The 23,008-nt window shown below is 35.5% G+C and overlaps 1 protein-coding gene across 2 annotated transcripts; it reads right to left on the reverse strand.

Annotated features, from left to right (window-relative positions):
* Positions 1-5,476: 5,476 nt before the first annotated feature.
* Positions 5,477-21,045, reverse strand: LOC135200829 (troponin C-like). 2 transcript variants are annotated; one of them, XM_064229526.1, is made up of 7 exons: positions 20,916-20,992; positions 17,307-17,366; positions 12,673-12,700; positions 11,102-11,245; positions 10,404-10,523; positions 8,687-8,818; positions 5,477-7,461 (listed from the first exon to the last, which is right to left on the reverse strand). In XM_064229526.1, the coding sequence occupies exons 3-7, from the start codon at positions 12,695-12,697 to the stop codon at positions 7,436-7,438; spliced, it is 447 nt and encodes a 148-aa protein (XP_064085596.1). In that variant the 5' UTR covers positions 12,698-12,700; positions 17,307-17,366; positions 20,916-20,992; the 3' UTR covers positions 5,477-7,435. The 2 variants fall into 2 exon arrangements, with proteins under 2 accessions (XP_064085596.1, XP_064085588.1); XM_064229518.1 differs by lacking the exon at positions 17,307-17,366 and having other exon boundaries at positions 20,916-21,045.
* Positions 21,046-23,008: the final 1,963 nt, after the last annotated feature.

The following is a 23,008-nucleotide window of genomic DNA, read 5'->3' on the forward strand; positions in this document are numbered from 1 at the left end:
AGGTTACAAAAGACTTTCGTCCATTGTTTTCCTTTTTATCATTTTGCTTAAATTTAATCTAATTTATTTTGTTCGTTTATTGGTTTTACTTATTTATTTTCATTTAGTGAATTATCAGATTTAATCTAATTTATTTTAATATTTTTTTATTTATTCATTTTCATTAGTTAAATTATTTACCAGACATAACCATTGACAAAGAAAGCTCGTAGGACTTCCACAGTACAGAATTATAGTTAATCCTTCGCCTCTGCGGACGGAGGAAGGATCTGTGGGTGTTAGGCATGAACTCGAACTTGCTTTTATTATTATATTATTATATTATTATTATTATTATTATTATTATTATTATATTATTATTATTATTATTTTAGAGAGAGAAATCAGTTCTTTCCACGTTAACGATGTTTCGTGAATCTACAAGTTTGCTAGCTTCGCATAGCAGAGGTTTCTGTAACTTTCAGTTTCTGTTGTTTGCTAGCTAGTTAGCTAGATGTGAGCGTTTCCACACACACACACACACACACGTTTGCTAGCTCTGGTTTCGGTGTCTTGGCTAGATTTTCAGCTTAGCTGTTTGCTGGTCGTCAGTGCCAAGTTGTTTCTGTTTCACGGCTGTTGTGTCATAGTACTTTTTTCCTTCTGGAGAGAAATCTTTTTCTTTTTTACTGGAGTGTTTCTTTTTGTTCGTTGCTCATTGAAATGGGGGTTTCTTTCGTTATTGTTCAAAATCTAAAGACGATTTTATTTTACTCTTTATTTTTGTGTATGTTTTTATGTTGGCTAAGTTCTCATTAAATTTTTCTTCACTTTCACTTCAGGTACTCGCCCGATTCTGATCGTCCGTCTTCCCTGACGGTAATTGTATTTAAATTGCCCCTAAATGACGTAACCTAAGCATTCGCCAGTCTTTTGTTTATCAAGATGTGCTTAATGCAGTGCAACCAACGGATATGAAATAAAGAAATAGTTGAAATTTAGAAACTAAACTTATAAATAAATATAAACCTATAAACCTATTCGTGAATATAACATGTTAAACGAAGATGCAGATACAAAGACAAGAGCTGCAGCTGTTTGCTAATGAACAAGACAGTGGCCTTTAAAGCCCCGATCCCTCTAGGCGAGTATCGGTAGACGATCTAGATCTGGCACCGTCTTCGGCTATGTCAGCGTTCACGTTTGTGGTCGCTAGGGCAGGTTAGGGGAATTTATGTCAGCCGAGGCCTGCGCCGTTCGCACGGAAAGGAACGAACTGCAGTTTATATATGCAAGCAAGCATTATTTTCAATAATTCTTTTCTGTTTCGTCTAAATTTTGATTACGTATTTTATGTTTAGGCTTAGTTTGATGTCTCAGTTTTTTTTTTTTACACTTGGTGCGCATTTCTGTGATAATTGTTTAATATAAACCTTTCGCAGCAGCAGCAGCAGCAGCAACAACAACAACAACAACAACAGCAACACCAACAACAACAACAATAACAACATAGAACTCAGGAAGTTTAGCATTATGCAATGATGATGATAATAATAATAATAATAATAATAATAATAATAATAATAATAATAATAATAATAATAATAATAATAATAATAATAATAATAATAATAATAATAATAATATGGGGCAGAGGAAAACAACCATTTTCCAAAGCTTCCTCAAAAATATGCGCAACTGGAATACAATACTTACAAGCTCTGGAATAAGACTAGCAGAGGTTAATATCAGGAGAGGGATCTTCCAGGGCGACTCACTGTCCCCCCCACTACTCTTCGTAGTAGCCATGATTCCCATGGATGCTGGGTACCAACTCAAAAAAAGAGGCAAAGGCAACAGAATTAACCATCTGATGTTCATGGACGACATCAAGCTGTATGGTAAGAGCATCAAGGAAATAGATACCCTAATCCAGACTGTAAGGATTGTATCTGGGGACATCAGGATGGAGTTTGGAATAGAAAAATGCGCCTTAGTCAACATACAATAGGGCAAAGTAACAAGGACTGAAGGGATAAAGCTACCAGATGGGAGCAACATCAAACACATAGATGAGACGGGATACAAATACCTGGGAATAATGGAAGGAGGGGATATAAAAAACCGAGAGATGAAGGACACGATCAGGAAAGAAATATACGCACAGACTCAAGGCGATACTCAAGTCAAAACTCAATGCCGGAAATATGATAAAAGCCATAAACACATGGGCAGTGCCAGTAATCAGATACAGCGCAGGAATAGTGGAATGGACGAGGGCAGAACTCCGCAACATAGACCAAAAAACTAGGAAACATATGACAATACAAAAAGCACTACACCCAAGAGCAAATACGGACAGACTATACATAACACGAAAGGAAGGAGGGAGAGGACTACTAAGCATAGAAGACTGCGTCAACATCGAAAACAGAGCACTGGGGCAATATCTGAAAACCAGTGAAGACGAGTGGCTAAAGAGTGCATGGGAAGAAGGACTGATAAAAGTAGACGAAGACCCAGAAATATACAGAGACAGGAGAATGGCAAACAGAACAGAGGAATGGCACAACAAACCAATGCACGGACAATACATGAGACAGACTAAAAACTGGCCAGCGATGACACATGGCAATGGCTACAGAGGGGAGAGCTCAAGAAGGAAACTGAAGGAATGATAACAGCGGCACAAGATCAGGTCCTAAGAACCAGATATATCCAAAGAACGATAGACGGAAATAACATCTCTCCATAGTTATGGAAGTGCAATACGAAAAATGAGACCATAAACCACATAACAAGTACAAAAAGAGGCATGATTCAGTGGCAAAAGCCCTCCACTGGAGCCTGTGCAAGAAACATCAGCTACCTTGCAGTAATAAGTGGTACGAGTACCAAACTGAAGGAGTGATAGAAAACGATCAGGCAAAGATCCTCTGGGACTATGGTATCAGAACAGATAGGGTGATACGTGCAAACAGACCAGACGTGACGTTGATTGACAAAATCAAGAAGAAAGTATCACTCATTGATGTCGCAATACCATGGGACACCAGAGTTGAAGAGAAAGAAAGGGAAAAAATGGATAAGTATCAAGATCTGAAAATAGAAATAAGAAGGTTATGGGATATGCCAGTGGAAATTGTACCCCATAACATAGGGAAAACTAGGGCACGATCCCAAAATCCCTGAAAAGGAATCTAGAAAAACTAGATGCTGAAGTAGCTCCAGGACTCATGCAGAAGAGTGTGATCCTAGAAACAGCACATATAGTAAGAAAAGTGATGGACTCCTAAGGAGGCAGGATGCAACCCGGAACCCCACACTATAAATGCCACACAGTCGAATTGGAGGACTGTGATAGAGCAAAAAAAAAAAAAAAAAAAAAAAAAAATAATAATAATAATGATAAAGAAAGTTGGCATCTATCGGATATATTTATCTAAAGCTGCCTTTTCTATTCATAATTTTTCAATAAATTTTTGCATCCTAGATGTTTACAGAATCAAAATACTTAGAAGTTAGAAAATACGAAATGCAAAATATTTATTTGAAATCTATTCAGTACCCAGGGAGATTTTCTGCCGTGTAGAAGAGCAAGGTTTATGATTATCTCTCTCTCTCTCTCTCTCTCTCTCTCTCTCTCTCTCTCTCTCTCTCTCTCTCTCTCTCTCTCTCTTTTACGTATAGGAACAAACATACTTACTATTCTTAACTATGCTCAGACGAATAAGGTGTAAAAGACAACAAACCTACAGTGGTAAAGTAGAGAGAGAGAGAGAGAGAGAGAGAGAGAGAGAGAGAGAGAGAGAGAGAGAGAGAGAGAGAGAGTTACAGCAAACGTAGCTTAGGTAATTAAAAGAAGATGACGAAAGTAGTTAAATATTTTGTTAACATTTATGATCCAAACTCGAATATTGTTGCGAACAAATGTCGAAAAAGCATAAATCGAAGAAATGAATTAGAACGTCGAGAAAGACAGTTGAGTGACGAAGAGAAAAATCTCATTCATTTATATACAGGAACGAAAGCAACAAGAAACTTTTTATCTATCAAGATAAACGTAAGCCTTAACTAATTTTGGAAAACAATTGGATAAGCTCGCCCGGGGAGTGTGAAGAAAATGTCGTTTTCTGTTTTTAAGGGAAGACTTCGGAAATGGACATGATAATCGTCTGTAAGGTCTGTTAGATGTAGGTGGAAGGCAGACTTAGCCCACTTCCATTTCTCGGTTACGTCCATGAGGAAGAAATGTTTTCTCCTTGACGTATGATAGTTGTTTGAAGTCAGACACCAAAATTATATATTTTCCCGTTTTCTTTTGCGGTTGATGTCATCTCAAAAAAATAAGAAATGCTGTCAAGTTTCTCTTATTTTCTGTTTTATGACATTAGAAGTTTTAAAGGACGCTGGTTATTATTATAATTAATATCTCAAGTAATGTAATGATAGGAAACAACAGCATTTAACATTGTCAAATATATATGCTATACATACATATATCATACACACACACACACACACACACAGACACACACATATATATATATATATGCATATCTGTATATACATACATACACACACACACACACGCACACACACACACACACACATATATATATAAATTGTGTGTTTATGGGTGTGCGTTTACGTATGGTGCATTTATTGTTGTTTTTAATTCCTCTTAATTATTTTATCAATATCTTTATAACCTTTAGGTTTAACCGTTTCCCTTGGCTTCCTTTTACATCTTTCTATAGCTCTGTTTGTTCTGTTTATACCTATAAGTATTTATTTAACTTTCTTTAATTATATTATTTAATTCTCCTGTGATTATATTTCAGACCTTCATTCCATCTCAGACGTTCGATTTTTTGCATGTTCAGTTATTTGCTTAAGAAATACTTGAAGGTATTTTTAAATTAGTTTTTGAAAATAAAATTCGATAAATTTTACTTTATGCTGTACCATTACTTAATATTTCATTTTAAAGAAAAGGATTCAGCTTTTAAGGGAAGATGAAGATTGAGTTATTGGTAAATTGTTTGGAAAACTAATTTATGTGATAAAATATGCAATCAGTTTAAAAAATATATAATTAGTACATTTATTAAACCCAGTTAAATGGAAAAATAAGAAAACTAAAACACGGGATTGGGAGGAACCTTCATATTTTGATGAAAGAGAATAATTTCAAAGAGAGTCTCTCATGGCCCTTTCTTAACATTCGTTTTGATGAAGAAGTCAATATATTTTCTATTTCGGTAAAATATAGGAATTCTTCATATTGATCTAATGACATTCAAGCTTTGTCAAGCACTCCTTTAATTTTGCCACCAGGATCGATTAAATGATGGGAAATCTGGCAGGAATAAACTGAAACTGACGAAGAGTGATCTAGTAAGTTGTTTATATTCTATAGTAGCCTCTTTTATAAATATTAATTTCAAGCAAAAATTGTTGCTAACGTCTAAATTAGGGCATAATAAACAATGAACAGACCATGAAGATTTATTTTCACTTTTCGTTATTTATACAAATGGATTTTTTTAATTTTAAACAACCAATTTAATTTTTCATGTTTCTGGTACGAACGCGTACCTCATGAGAGATAGTGAAACGTGAGTAGTAAAACCCGTAGAGTGTTTCCCAATGTCATTTTCCCGGTTTGACTATATAAGAATGAACACTTCGTAGCGTTGTTTTCATTTTCAACTGATCTGTTTCATTCCACTATCACACGTGTTTTGAAATTCATACTATTTATAAGTATAACAAATCATGATTGGTGCTTTGTTAATTTTTTGATACATCTAAAGTCTTTTACTGCTGCTTTGAAAACGACGTAAGAATTAATGACGTATTGCCATTTTCGTTTAACGGTTAACAAAAGCGTTCACATATAGATTAGTTGGAGATGAAATGATTTAATTAACAAACTTTGATAGACAGACTAAAAGATAAACAGATAAACTATTGACTGGATTACCCAAAGGCCCTCTTCAATGTGTAACAGTGTGTGCATTTTCGCTCGTATATATGTACAGGTCAGTTCAGTGTTCCTATGTGAATGATTCTCATTATGTTCCATATTAGGTTTCTCCAATCATAATTTTAAGATAATAAACACAAAAGTCTTCCTTTCACCTTGTGTTAATTCAAATTGAATTGAATTTAAATTTAAAGGACTGCAGAGCACATATTGCTTGTTTGTCTTCTGCGTTGTGAATTTAGGAGTCTTTCAGCAGATTGCCGTTCCTTGATTTTTATTTATCCTAATAGTTTTATGTGAGTATGTATGGACGTATGTATGCATGCATATCCTTTTTAAGAGAGGCATGTAAAAATGAATGAATATTTTTATGTCTTTTGAAGGAATGTAATATTGCGTTTAAGTCACTGTTATTTCATGTATATGTATATATATATATATATATATATATATATATATATTATATGTGTATGTATGTATGTATGTATGCATGTATGTATGTATAATAGTTTTTTACCTTTTCCACCGTGCTTCGTTCATTGCTAAATTGCTCGAAAAAACCCAGAAATGTATCATGTATATTTATTATTATTCTTCAGACCCCTCTCTCTGTTGTCCTACAACATAACGGGAAGAATAGTAGACAGGACTTTTTTTTCAATTGAAAATCCAGCAGATATAAATTTTTATTATAAAAAACATATAATATTTGATTACATACTCATTTAGACGCTAATATAGCTCATAAGTTAGTTATACCGCAGAGTGTCTGCCGAAATAAAAAGAAACGAAGGTCTTCGGTGCAGGAGAAATTCGATTAGAGAGAGAGAGAGAGAGAGAGAGAGAGAGAGAGAGAGAGAGAGAGAGAGAGAGAGAGAGAGAGAGAGAGAGAATAGTAGAGAATTAAAAAGAGAGAACGCACCGAAGCCTTCTGTATGCGCAACTCGAAAAAAGCATGTTGGTATGAATGAAAAGAAACTAATGCTAAAGAAATAAATCTAACTAAAGAAAATGCGTGGAAAATCAAAAATAAAAATAATAAATAAATAAAAGTGCAATGCGTTCCCTTTACACGCAATGCTTTCGATCATATTGTGCTGCTTGCTATTCAGGTCAGTGAAAGCATGAGACGTCATAAAAAAAAGCATCAGATGATGTTCTTTGAAGAAAGTCCTGTAAATATGAAGAAAAAAGACGAAGTAAAAGAAGGAGAGAAAAAGAAAACGGGATGCGAAGACTCACAGAAAACGCAGAAACAACACTAAATGATGCAAAAGAGATCTTCAAAGTTTTTTTTTTCCTCATCAGCGGTCAAAAGGACGCAAATGAGAGCTTTCAGAATGAAAGCCATGCGAATGATGGCGTTTAATAATGAAATCAGTAACAGACGACAGGAAACAGACAAGATGGATGAAATTGAGAGAAGAGTAGGAGTAAGAGTACAAGCGACGTAAGCTTGTTCGTTCAACCTGTCATCATCTCCATGAACTCTGAAATAAAAGAAAATAATCGTTTTAGATTTCCTGCTGTTGTTAGCTTTTGTTAATTGTAAGACTAGTGTAATTAAATTAGATATAAATAATCAAATATATTTCAAGGTTGGAGTATTGCAAGATGAGGCAACTTCTATCTGTTTCTTTCGTAATGTTTATATATATGTTAGCCTGACCTTCTTGTACAAGATGCAATATGAAAAGATGAGAGAGAGAGAGAGAGAGAGAGAGAGAGAGAGAGAGAGAGAGAGAGAGAGAGAGAGAGAGCCTAATTATTCAAATCAAACTCATGTCAAACCTATCAAAAGCTTGAGAAGTATTACATCATCATACCAGGATTACCCTAAAAAGTAACTAGAGTTACAATGTTGTCATAATACTTCCCAAAGTCGATAAAGACTAAGTAAGACGTACTGTTTAGTATTTACAAGTGATAAAAGTTTCCTATATATTTTAATGTGGCTCAAAAAAATTTCATATACATATCAGTAACAATACACAGATAAGGGCTGTCACAGTGTCCACCCTTATTAATAATAAACCCATTGTATACGTTGCCAAATCAATCTGGGACCTAATGACACAGTAAAATCTATCAATATGGGTATTCTTTCATCATAGAGGTTGCAGTTGTTATAGCTACTCAAGAAAAAGGAATCCATTAAGGCATTTGATGCTCTCAAAGAAATCTTGAAAATTAGTTTGTTTTTAGAACACAGAGAGGCTTTCTTATTTAAAAAAACGAAAAGGATACTAATTTACTTTGCCAGTTTTAAAATGAAGATAATAAAGTTATGGTATTATATATATATATATATATATATATATTTATATACAATATTTATATATATATATATATATATATATATATATATAATATATATGTATAATATTCTTAAGTTCTTTGCAATAGCAATTGATTCTCGTCTTCATTCCTGTAAAATACATGTAATTACATTTGAATAATGAGTGTGATTAGAACCTGTACTTCATTGCTTTCCTGTTTTCGTAATGATAGCATTATACTAATTCTAATTGTCTTTTTTGAACTACATTATGGTCGATCTGGTTGGAAAAGGAACAATTACATCCATGCAATTTTACTGAGAAGACCATGAGTACAGATCATCGAATGAGCCATGCCTCATTTATTCTTAACGTGACTTAAAAGGATTCATAATTCTGATTTTGAATTCTGAATTTGGAATGCAATTTAGATCACCTTCAAAATCAAGAGTTCCAGATCCGTCAGTGTCGACTTCCTCGATGATGCAGTCCAGGTTCTCCTCTGTTAGCGTTGAGTCGATCTCTCTCAAGATCTCTCTCAGGATGTCGTTGGTGATGTAGCCAACACCTGAGGGGAAAGGAGAGACGACAGTTAATGGCAGCACCTGCATGAGATTGACGAAAGATTCATTGGATATGATTTCATAAGATAGCAGTCGATAGTCATCGGCCAGCCAGTGCGTGAACAGATGTCAAGTGTCACCAACACCTGCATGAGACAGACGCTGTGGTCATCTGTCCACACCAGTGTGAGATGGAGATAATATTCAATCAAGCAACAACTGTAGATGGGCAAAACAGTCACCAGTCTACACCGACATACGATAAAAATAATAGTTTTTAGTCAACACCTGTGGGGAGATGGAGTCGGCACCTGAATTTGACGGCTGCAATAGTCATCTGTCATCACCTGTACACAATAGTCATGAGTCCAACACATGTGAGGAATGCAGGCAAAACTCTTAAAGAACACCCGCTTTAGATTCCCATTGTAGATATCAATAAACCCTTGTATATGATTTAGATGATAGTCCTCAAACAATATTTGTGATGATAATAATCACATACTATGGGTAATATTTTTTCTTGGAAGATGTATAGGCAGGTTTAGCTCTGAGCGATATTTGAAATATATCTGGAATATTTGTAATTTCCTCTTCTTGGAGCTGGCATTTGGAAAACTAGCTCTAATGCATAGTTAAGTTTCATGTATTAAAAAATAAGAATGAGAAGGTAGGTTTTACGATTACTTGTCTATACTGTAATGAAACACGGACAATAATATGACTTACAGTAATTGTATCACTGTTGTGATAAAGAATACATATATAAATGAAGTTTAGTTATTCCCATGGTAAAACTCAAGAGGAAATCTGCGTTTGAAGTCCACACGAACGACTTCAAAGATTCAAGAGGATCTCCACCTTGTAAGTCCCTGCCATGAAAATATTTCAAGAGAAACCTCGAGCTTGAAGTGATTACAATACAATATATTAAGATGAAATTTAAGATTGAAGACCTTACCATGAAAATAGTTTCAGAGGTACTTGAAGCTTGAAGTTCTTACCATGAAAATAGTTTCAGAGGTACTTGAAGCTTGAAGTCCTTACCATGAAAATAGTTTCAGAGGTACTTGAAGATTGAAGTCCTTACCATGAAAATAATTTAAGAGGAAACTTAAGCTTGAAGACCTTACTATGAAAATTGTTTAAGAGGAACATAAAGTTTGAAGTCCTTACCATGAAAATAGTTCAAGAGGTACTTAAAGTTTGAAGTCTTTGCCATTAAAATAGTTTAAGAGGAAATTTAAGCTTAAAGACTACCATGAAAATTTTTAGGAGGCATATAAAGTTTGAAGTTTTTACTTGAAAATAGTTTAAGAGGTACTTAAAGTTTGAAGTCCTTACCATGAAAATAGTTCAAGAAGTACTTAAAGCTTGAAGTCCTTACCATGAAAATATTTTAAGAGAAAGTCCAGGCTTGAAGTCCATACCATGAAATATATCAAGAGGAACTCCAAGCTTGAAGTCCTTACAATGAACAATCAGGTGAGACATCCACCTCTGAGGGCATACCACTGAAAACCAGCCAGTGCATCATATTAACCAGTTTTGAAAAAAAAAAACTTAAGTAAAAAAGCTATTAAGCTTTACCTTCTCTGTCGTAGATACGGAAGGCCTCTTTCAGCTCCTTTTTCAGGGCTTCCTGATCCTCTTCAATAAGGAACTTAGCAGAGAGCTCGACGAACTCTTCGAATTCAAGCTGACCGGAACCTGTACAAAATACCCACAGTTGAAATATATATGTAAATACACACACACACAACACACACCACACACACACACACACACACACATATATATATATATATATATATATATATATATATATATATATATATATATATATATTGGGCTTTTCATCTATACTTAAATCTCTCTCTCTCTCTCTCTCTCTCTCTCTCTCTCTCTCTCTCTCTCTCTCGTCTCCTCTCTCTCCTCTCTCTCTGTATAAATGTATGTAAAAATGCATACACATACATGCATACATAAACACACTTACATATATATAAGCATATACTCATATGACATTTGAGAGAAAGAATCAGTTATAATGATGTGTCTAAACTTCTAGTCAGAAGATCTGTACCATATGATACCTAATAAAAGACTGAGAATACAGAAAAAAACAGAAGTTGTGATGAATTATAACCTAATTAAAGTTCTGCTCTCTGCTCTATTCCCCCAGACAACATATTTCCAGGAATCAGAATTCTCTCACTCTTTCTCTCTCTCTCATTCTGCCGATTGACCCTCAAGTTGCAGTCTCCTCTCTAGCAGACGGGACTTACCATCTTCGTCTGCCTCTTTGATGATCTCATCGAGTTCTCTGCTGGAGATCTTGATGCCCATCATCTTCAGGATGACGCCGACTGTGTCTGTCGTGATGAAGCCCTGGTCTTCGGTGTCGAAGGAGTTGAAGGCCTTTCTTAGGGCTGCGAAGAATAAGCGAAAAAAGTGTTTCAAAAAGATGTCTGAGGGAGCGTCATTTGATCGGTAATGTTTGATTTAGGAGCGAAACTTGACGGGTGTTTTTATTAGGTGAGTATCTCGGTCTGGTTCACTTTTGGAAGAAGCTTAAGGGTCTGAGTTCGAATTTTAACATAATACCTCAAGAATGAGACGTGAGACTTTGGTATATATCAACATTCATGTTCACTTGACGATCTGCTCGATGGGATAAGTTATGGGGTGAATCAGCTATACGTTAATAACTTCTTATTGTTGAGACTACTTCACCCATCGTTGATGATATATATATATATATATATATGTGTGTGTGTGTGTGTGTGTGTGTGTGTGTGTTTACATGTATGCATGAATAAAGCACACATTTGTGTGTTCTTATTTGTGTGAAAGGTATGCGTAACTGTGAATACATGCAAAGTATGCAAGCATACTTTATGCATAAGAGCATGCAATCATACTAACAAGATAATAATAGCTTCAGGACTTACATACAGATGATAATCATTCTTATGTATTAAATCACTAGGCTTTGTAAAAAAAGAATTATAAACCTAGCGCAAATCAATTGATTCTATTTCGGGCTTATGGAAAGAGAGATAAAAATTCAGTTATTTAAAAATATGAGATACATATTATCATCTTTATATTTGCTGGGACTAATTATAATAGGTACCTTTATTCGGCTATAAGGATTAGTAGCCTCACTGTATTGACTTACAATGGAATACACACATATACACGCACATACACACACAAATGTATTTCAAGAATGAACTCGGTTTTTATGATTAAAAGTACTATTAAGAAATTCTAGATATGACATCCTTAACTAGGGTCTATTTTTCACGAGGCTGACGGTGAATATCTGCAGCTGATATCACTGACGATTCTGTCTTGCTTCTAATTGGCCGATGTATTCAAATTGCCGTCTCTGGTTGGTGGAGAGCAGCAGCGCGAGTCTCCGCCAATCACCATTAGTTTCAGTGATATCGGCTGTGTATATTTACCATAAAAAACTCTGATATGGGTCTGATTCAAAACGTTGGTGGGGTTGGAGAGGGTGGTGTGGTTCAAGTTAATTAACAGCTCTCCTAAGGCTGCTGGCCCGAAGGATTAGATATTTTTACGTGGCTAGGAACCAACTGGCCACCTAGCAACGGGACCTACAGTTTATTGTGGGATCCGAACCACATTATATCGAGAAATTAATTTCTATCATCAGGAATTAATTCCTCTGATTCCCCATTGGCCGAGCCGAGAATCGAACTTCGGACCAACGAGGAACTAGGGTGGTATGGTGGTGGGGAAGGAGTATTTTGGGGTGTAGGGAGGTTCGGGGGTGGGGGGGGGGAGGGGGTTAAGGTAAGAAGGCATATATGCCTCACTTACGTACTTTCAATCTGGTCTTCTTCGAGCATATCCTGAAATATAAGTTGGATGGTTAGTTTCAAAGCTGCTGTAACCAAATTGTATGGAAGCTGGATACAAAACAGCGATTGCGAATTGTTATCTGTTTTAGAATGATCAAACTAAGGTAAATCAAAAGTTATATATTATGACGAAGCTGTCAAGTTTGTTTGGAGCAACTTGAACTATATATATATTAGTATCTTTGAGCAAAATGATTATGCAAAATAAAATCTGTGAATATCAGAAATTAAAATAAAGGAAAATATGAGAACGGAATAAGAAAGTTATTAGTCTATATAGTTACTATTTAGTATTAAAAACAATAAAAAGTGGATTTTTATTTTAAGAATTACTTTAGTTTCCAACTGGATTAATGCTTTTCGTGAGCAGACTCTGATAAATGATAGAGTATTATAACAAAGTGTAACACACACACACACACACACACACTCAAATTCCATTCAGACAAGCTCATATGCACATTCGAAATATCCCAAAATATGTACCAACAAAACTGAAAGTTTTCGCATTTGTTACCGAGAAAAAGAAAAAAAAAACTCGTCTATGACAAAATAGTGTCTGAACTTTGTTTCGTCTATATGCCTGTATAATTTACTGAAGTATATCGTTCTGGAGGCAAATATCCCTATACTGAAGCGTTCTTATTAATAATTTAAATACGGTTTATACGAGGGGGTAACCCATTCACCGTTATTCATAATAATAAACTTTTACTTCATGCAATATACTTGACCATCAACCTTATAGTCTGACAGTTTGACAGCTGATTACGGAATCCATGAAATCATATCCTTCATACCGACGTCAACTATTTTCGTCTATTGAGGCCTCTCCAAAACCTAAGCCCATTGATATTGTATCATTGCCAGATGCCTCTTGATGAAAGCATGACGCAGTTGGATCATTTGCTAAACAATAATAGAGGTGAACCGTCATAAACACGACTTATCATCTTAAACTTGCGGAGAAAACCTTGAAGCGTTTTATATTCTAAACTTGACCGCAAAAAGATGGGGAAAATGTTCTTTAACAGAGCAGTATATTTTTATATTTTGTTATTTGAGTTTTTTAGTATAAGGCTGAAAATGTAGGAGGGTAAGTGACCAACCAGACGATTCGTGAAATATTATTTGGAAAATTTGACAAAAGGTAAGAAAGACTAGTATAATACTAGTCCTACTTACCCAGATTTTAAGTTGGTCAGCAGTGATCAAGACTGACAGTAACATTTATTTAAAATGGAAGGAAATGAGAGAGAGAGAGAGAGAGAGAGAGAAGAAAAAAGAGAGAGAGGAGAAGAGAGAGAGAGAGAGAGAGAGAGAGAGAAGAGTAGCCATACAGCTGATTATTAGAACCAGCTACAAGTAACAGTAGACTTCGTTAGAAGTGATAAATGAATAGCGGTTCGTAGGCCTATTGACAGAAGCATCATCAATTTTATATACCGGTACCTTCGAACTGAAACTAATTGGACCGAAAATAAACGAATTGAGGCCAGAGGTCAAAGGAGGGTCACAGAGAAACGCAGGTAGAGTTCAAGAAGAACGCCGTGGTTCTAAATGTTGGCGGCAAATAATCCTGATTCCACAGATGCTAAACATTCGTGACATGTGACTCGAGATGGCGATAGATGGCGCCAGTGAAGACTTTACAAGCCAAATCCTCGGATGGCTGCAAAGTTTATCTTTTTCGCACAACAATTGTCCTCAGTATGCTTTAGTGAGGATAGAGAGGGGAAGCAGGAAAACAAAGTGAAAGAGAGGAGGGGGCGGGGGGCGGGGAGGGAAGCAGATTAAAGAGGAGAGAGAGAGAGGGGAAGAGAAATAAAAAAGGAAATGTTGTGGCGACATTGTACCTGATCTGACGTTTGCAAGGCGCGTATGTCAGTGCCTTTGTAATTCAAGCGTGTGTCTGGCATGGAGACTAGCTTTCTCGGAAGAGCTTTTTTTTTTTTTTCTTAAATTTATTCTGTCTGAGGAAGAAGGAAGTCGAGGGGGACAGAATTGGGGACTGGAGAAAAAGGGGGGAGAGAGAGAGAGAGAGAGGGGGGGTGAAGAAGTAGTGTTGTGGTGTTTACTGGCTAACTTCTGGCGAGTGGTCAAAGATATGCCGGGGTCGGTGTTTGGCCTGAGTAAGAGGAGAAGAGACAGATATACAAAGATTAACGAGATCAAAAGATACGGTCGAAAAGATCAACTGCCACAAGAATGCAACGGCGGCAACGAGAAGCACTCTTTAGCAACAAAAGGAGCAACATTAGCGGAAAGCATCGGTGATAAAAAGCCACGAGAAAAGAAGCGTTCTTTCAACGTCTCTCTCGCTCTCTCTCTCCACACACACACACACACATGTATTAAACCAGTGTTTTTCATTGGGCTTTTTTTGTACTTGAGACGCATATTGTTTTAACAAAAGAATTTATACTATATATATATAGATAGGTATATTATATATATATATATAGTATATATATATATATATGTATGTATGTAGTATGTATGTATATTTGAATATTTATACATGCAGAGAGAGAGAGAGAGAGAGAGAGAGAGAGAGAGAGAGAGAATTTCTCTAGGCATACACATATTAAACCACATACACGTATTAAACCAGAGTGTTTTTAATGAGACTATCCTGTTTTAATAGAAGAATTTATTTACATATATATATATTATATATATATATATATATATATATACACACACACATATATATTATATATATATAATATACATATACATGTAGAGATAGATAGATAAATAGATAGATAGATAGATAAAGAGAGAGAGAGAGAGAGAGAGAGAGAGAGAGAGAGAGAGAGAGAGAGAGAGGGGAGAGAGAGAATTTGTCTAGGCAATCTAGATTCGTAAGATCTACTATATGCTTATCCAATTTGGCTTCAGGGGGAAACAGACAGACATTTACTCGGAGATACATACATCCCACTCTCTCTCTCTCTTCTCTCTCTCTCTCTCTCTCTCAATCTACTAACTATATCTATTTATCTATCTATCTCTACATGTATATATATATATATATATATATATAATATATATGTGTGTGTGTGTGTGTGTGTGTGTGCGTGTGTGTGTATATATATATGTAAATAAATTCTTCTGTTGAAACAGGATAGTCTCAAGTATAAAAGTCCCATTAAAACACTCTGGTTTAATACGTGTATATGGTTTGATATGTGTATGCCTAGAGAAATTCTCTCTCTCTCTCTCTCTCTCTCTCTCTCTCTCTCTCTCTCTCTCTCTCTCTCTCTCTCCTTCAGCTCTCGAGACCCTCGACAGAAATACGAAGCACTCAACTGAGGCGGCCAAGGAATGAAAAGGAAACTGGGGGAGGAGAATTGTTGGCTGTCTTTCAAACCGAATCTCGTGAAACTTGCTAATTCCGCGCCCTTGAGATGCTCAGCATTACGGAAGAGAGGCCGCGCGGATGGGGTGAGCCATTTTAGACAATTAGGGGGCGTGGGCGTTTGGGCTGAGCCCATTTAGACAATTAGGAGGCGTGGGCGTTTGGGTTGAGCCCATTTAGACAATTAGGAGGCGTGGGCGTTTGGGTTGTGCCCATTTAGAGAATTAGGAGGCGCGGGCGTTTGTCCGATTTCTTTTGGAAAGGCTTCGTTTTTATTCTGGTCTTTCGTGATACGATTCGCTCGAGCGAAGTTTTATGACCTGCACTTCGATACAGCTCGCATTTAACGCATTCCCTCCCGAGTTAGCGATGTCTAGTTACTCTGGATTTAAGTAAATCGTTTATTTGGTATTATGCCAGATTTGTATTTTTTCCTATTTATTTTCTTCTATTTATGAAGCGCATTTTTATTTTGTCAAAATTGCTGTGTTCGGGGAATGCTTCGAGAGTTCGTGAGTCAAGATGTAATTTTTTTAACATAAGAAGAAAACTAAATCAATAATCCATGAGCAGCGAATTTATCAACACCATTAGAAGGTATTTTCGTTTGATAAGTCAGTTCAAATTCATCTTTGTTTGTACAATAACTCTAAGGCTCTTCATAGGTGGGTAGGAGGATATTACAATACCTGAAAATTCATAGTTTGTATTTTTTACTGCTGTAATGCACCACTAGTTTCTTAGGCGATCAATGATTGAGCAACCAAAAGTAAGATTTATTATCGAAATGAAAATCACTCTGCCTGACGGTTACGTCGGGCAGAGACAGAATAGATTCAGTCGCCTGAGGAAATGAAGAGAGAGAGAGAGAGAGAGAGAGAGAGAGAGAGAGAGAGAGAGAGAGAGAGAGATAAGAAAAATACTTAAATAGCGAGATAAAAAGAGCAATAGGTTTTACACTTTTTGAATATGAACTGTTTTTTCGAGATAAATTTTTTAACGTGGAGGATAAAATTAAACAGAAGAGAGAGAGAGAGAGAGAGAGAGAGAGAGAGAGAGAGAGAGAGAAGAGAGAGAGAGAGAGGGTAAGGGGTTATACATTTTGTGAATATGAAAGATAAACAAAAAGTTTCTGTGGGTAAGAGAGATTTCCAACCTTGAGGATAATTCTGAGAGAGAGAGAGAGAGAGAGAGAGAGAGATGGAAAAATACTTGAATAGCCTTATTGCTTACTAATTACTGACTAATACCAACTGCAGACGTGGCCAAGGTCCATCGGAAGCCTTGTCATCTCTAGAAAAGATAAATCAGTTGATGGTGATTCTGATTACTATTATTATCATCATTATCAGTTATCTATTTATCTATTATTATCTGTTTTATCTATTTATCTGTCCCTTTAAAGAGGATTGCACTATTTCAATGGTACTGCAGTTCCATCTTGCTAATGATATTTGAAAAGAAAATATATGAAAAGATATTACATTATAATAAAATAAATAATAATAATAATAATATAATAATAATATAATAATAATAATAATAATAATAATAATACTAGCAAACATATGTATACAGATATATTATGTATGATAAATTCGTGAAAGAACCAGCTACTTTTCAGGGATTCACTTCTCACTCCCACCCCCTTCGGAGTGGGGGAGAGAGGTAAGATGAAACTCCATTATAAATCATCTTAGGGGTTCCCGCTATAACTCCGCCAAGTTTCATGCCCATCGGACTCGCCGTTTAGCCGTGATTGAATGACAGACGGACGGACAGATATAACGCCCGTTATAGTGAGATTATCATTATTATTATTATATTATTGTCATTTTGTCGTTTCTTGACATCGTTAACTTAGGTACCTCAGTGCAACGACCAGAATGTTTTGCAAGGCCTTGCTTCAGTCATCACTCAATCTTGAACTGACTGGAAGAGTTGATTCATTGGAACTGACTGAGCCCTTTAGTAAATTTGACTGCAGAGGTTGACAATGTAATCCACATGATTATAGATAGAATTATGATTAATAATTGATCAGAATAATCGATTCATTGTGAGTAATTGATCACTATGATAAATCTCACAATATTATTCACCTGATGATGACTATAATGATGATGAATAACTGAAATAACTGAAATTATTTAATACTGCAAGGAATACTCGGAATTTTGAACTTGATTATGGCTATTAATGGACATGATTACATTCGATAGTGAATGTCCATTAACTTAATAGCATATTTATTATTCAGTAGTGATTATGCCATTTTGGTAGGATGCTTTTCATATGAAATTTTGATTGTGTTTTAGACAAAACTTGGAATTATTGATGAGTTGGCTCATTCTATTCAATACAGGTATGAAATATTTTGGCCTTCGTTTTCGAGAAGTTGGATTTGCGTTCCTTCATTCTCTCTATTTTTATTTAGTCAGTTTTATTTTTAGATCGGGTATTCTAAGAGTGAGAAATAAATTGAATAAATAAATTAAATAAATACAACAAAAACAGAACGTACTTGTAATCAACTTGAAGTGTAGAAAATAATTTCACTTACTGTAGCTTGCCAGATTAAGCTGCGCACTTTGCAGATAAAATCATCGACCGAACGAACTTATGACTCTGTGAGATTGCGAGAGGTGCAGGAGGAACCATTTATCTAAACCTGCTGTTTTGTCCTACTTTGTAGTGAATCAAGAAATCCAAATAAAACCTCACAATATACAAAAAAAAAAAAGGAAAAAAAAAGCAATGAGATTTATGAGCAAAACAAGGAACATTTCATTGCTTTTTAGCATTGTTTTTATGTCAGCACTCAATCAAGTCCTTGGAAAGAAAGTTATGCAATAGTCAGACATCCCAAAAGAGAATCAGCACAAAATCCTGTGGAGGAGGGAGGCGTTGACGACCGGAGAGAAACATTACTCAAGGTTCTTGGAATCGAGACCCATTTGAAACGTCGAGACCGAGCTGTGAAGATATGGCGCTATTCGGAAACGGTTCTTGATACCCAGTTTCCAGAAATTATAAAAAAGAAAGTTTCCGTTGACGGTATCAATAGAAGTATAAGCATATCACTAAATAGTTGCACTTCTTACAAATATTGACGGTTATGGAAATAGTAAGCACAGTTAAATTCTAAGAGTTCCATGACTTGCAGACGAGTGAAACTAGGGCCCTATGCAACGGGGTGGAGGTGACTACTACGTAACGACGGACTTTTAAATTTGACAATGAATTGAACTTTGATGACTTTCCGCTTAATATATTAGAACCAAGCACTTCAGCTTAATGCTTTCTTAATATTTAAACTACCCCCCCCCCCGCCCAAAAAAAAAAGAAGAAGAGAAGGCACTTGCATATAAATATTAGTTGATTTATCAGTCATTCGAGACTTCATCATAGGATTGTTTTAAAGAATGCTGTCCTTGTTTCATAAACTAGAAGTTTGTTAGATACTGTGAACAGATGAGGATATATATATATATATATATATATATATATATATATATATATATATATATGTATATATATATATATATATATATATATATATATATATATATATATATATATATACTTAGGGCACTTCCTTCTGTGCCCCTGATAACCAGAAGGAGGTGCACGAAATGGTTGCAACGTTTAAATACTGTTGTATTACAGTGAAGACACACACACACACACACACACATATATATATATATATATATATATATATATATATATATATATATATATACATATATTCTGAAACTGTATGTGCAGTTCGTTTTACTCTTCATATTAAATATATTATTCAGTGTCTTTCGTTTAGTTTCATACTCTCATGTATTCACACTCATTTCCGTTTCATTCTCTGTCATAATATTTACATACTTATGCTCACCCATACATTCATATGTCCAGTAACTGCAAAAGAGGAGAGATATCTCTATAGCCATGGGATCTGTTCTTGTGAGACCGATCTCAGTTTTTTATTTTTTTTTTAACTTTTACTGCTTCTCTGAAAACCCCGGTATTCGTAATTTAAGATACATAAATCTTGCAAGAGCAAATAGAGTGAATATAATTGTTTATGATTTACTTATCTCTGTTTAATTTTGGCGAGAGAGTAAATGGGTCGAGTAATTCCTTGAGAATGCATTTTACTGTTTATCATTGTATTTATATCTGTTTTGAATGCATTGAAATAAAAGTAAAAATTCTTTGAGAATGCATTTTACTGATTATTAATGTATTTTTCTGTTTTGAATTAATTCTTTGAGAATGCCTCTTACTGGTTATTATTGCATTTACATATCTATTTTTGACGCATTGAAATAAAAGTAATAATTCTTTGAGAGTGCATTTTACTATTTTACTGATTATTATTGTATTTATCTTTTTTGTATGCATTGGAATATAAATAATTCTTCGAGAACGTATTATATTGCTTTTTAGACGTATTTTCTCAACGGGGAAATACGATGCCACTAGAATGACAGGCACTGAGGTGACGAATATTTTAACCTGCCTTTCCTTTACCGAGGATTCTACTTCAAATGAGAATAGTGTAATAAAGCTCCAGCCAAATTCAGTGATAAGGTCATGGCACGAAGGTCACATGTACACGAGAATACATCCAATTACTCTTTTTGTTTTCCTCCTCGAATGTCTCTGGTCATCTGAATCTTAAGAGCTCTGGACATCGCAGTTTCACGCCGTTTTCGCCCCCCTCCCGTTTTTCCAAGACCGACCGGGGAGACGCAGCTCGTCGCTAAAACACATCAAAGCACTCCATCGAATCCCTCTCTCTCTCATCACTCCACATAACAGAAGCACTCCACCACCACTCACCATCTTGAACGAGCGTTATGTGGTCCGACACGGGTCAAGGAAGTTAGTCGGCGTTGTGGATCGAGGGCCTCCTGGCAAACCAGTGGGTCTCCGAGTTGAAAGCGACCACTTTTTATTATCTCTCTTTTCAACAGCCGCGTGTTCTTTATTCCGATTGGCTGACTCACCCTTCGTGACCAATCAGTCTGCCTTATTCCGTCCGGGTGGGATGCGCATCAGCGCGCGTCACTTATTCTGTTGTTTTTGTTTTCTTCTTCTTCTTTTTTAGGCAGGATTGAAATTCCCCTCGCTTAAGCTCTCCCCACATCCGAGAATTTCAACTCCTTCGTTTTTAGCCCTCATGCCCAAGAGAGTTCACGGTGCCCTTGCCCTGTCCCCCCCCCCCCCCCCCCCCCCAACCCCCTCTGTTGGTGAAGGCAGAAGCCCCGCAAACCCTAACCCCCCCCCCCCCCCCCCCCGACACAACACACACACAAAACAGAGAGTGAGGAGTGCAGTTCATCTTACACCTGCCTCTGTTGGCCGTTCTATTAACCAACAGCAAAAGCGATGTTCCTGCTATTAGGAGTGACAGGAACCAGAAAGAGAGAGAGAGAGAGAGAGAGAGAGAGAGCAAGATGATGCAACAGACCTTAAGGGCTAACAGAAATATCTTCTGAGGGGGCTTCTTCTGCTTGCTAATTGATAAAACATGATGCAGTTTTCTTAATAAGAATTCTGGTTAGAAGTAAATCAGCCTCTCTCTCTCTCTCTCTCCCCTCTCACTCACTCTCTCTCTCTCTCTCTCTCTCTCTCTCTCTCTCTCTACTATTTGTTTTCGTAACACGAATTCTTCGTGAGTGATACTGAAGTTCTGAAATTGCATTGGGAAGGATATTAGTCTCCTCTCTCTCTCTCTCTCTCTCTCTCTCTCTCTCTCTCTCTCTCTCTCTCTCTCTCGGTACTACAAAATGTAGGAAAAAGATATGGGTACTGGTTTCACTTTGCCTATTTAACAATTGTTTTATCATATATATGTATATATACATATATATATAATACATATAGTTTTAATAATTTAATATATATATATATATATATATATTTTTTTTTTATATATATACATATCTTTTTTTAATATATCAATATATATATAATATCTATATTTTTATATATTAACATATATATATATTATATATATATATATATATATATATATATATATATATATATATATATATATATAATATATATAACGAAAAGAAAAAAACGTTGGCGCAAGCAGGCCACAGCATATGAAGGACAGGGGTGACAAGGAGATAGCCGGTCATCAGGTGATAATGACATTTATTGCCGACGCGTTTCGACGGGTTCGACTAAACGATTGCTAAAAGTCAGAGCTGATTCACATAATGGTGTAAGTCATCGTACTGGCTGCAGAGTGTCCAATCCAGAATTTTCAAATATCAGAAAATCATGCAAAAAATTTGTAAAACCGCCATCAATTATACTGATTTCTCTGTCTTGGGCCAAACAAGCCGTTTACACGAACTGCTTATATTAGAGTCGTTGTTTATTAAGCAGTTGGTTGGGCCCAAGTTGAACTCACACACCTCCTCTGTACAGTTGTATCTGGGTTGAACCGGCTTTCTTCGCTGCTTCTCCCTGCTCTCCGAATCACTCAGTCTTCAAACTTTTTAGTCTAGCAGGTGCTTTTTAAATTGCTTTCATTTTATGTATGTTTTTTGTATATTTTTTGAGACTCTTAAAGTCAAAGTTATGTTTCATGTGTTTTTAATTTGTGTTGTTTCTCTTTTAGCCTTGATGATGTAACTATTGGTTGTTACGAAACGCGTCGGCAATAAATGTATTATCACCTGATGACCGGCTATCTCCTTGTCACCCTGTCCTTTCATAATATATATATATATATATATATATATATATAATAGTATATATATATATATGTATATATATATATATATATATATATAGATATGTAATATATATATTATATATATATATATATATTATACGTATCATAATATATAATATATATAATATATATATATAATATCTATATTATATATTACATATTATATATATATATATAT

The sequence above is a fragment of the Macrobrachium nipponense genome, chromosome 23 (assembly GCF_015104395.2).
Source record: "Macrobrachium nipponense isolate FS-2020 chromosome 23, ASM1510439v2, whole genome shotgun sequence".
NCBI classification, from domain to species: Eukaryota; Metazoa; Arthropoda; class Malacostraca; order Decapoda; family Palaemonidae; genus Macrobrachium; species Macrobrachium nipponense.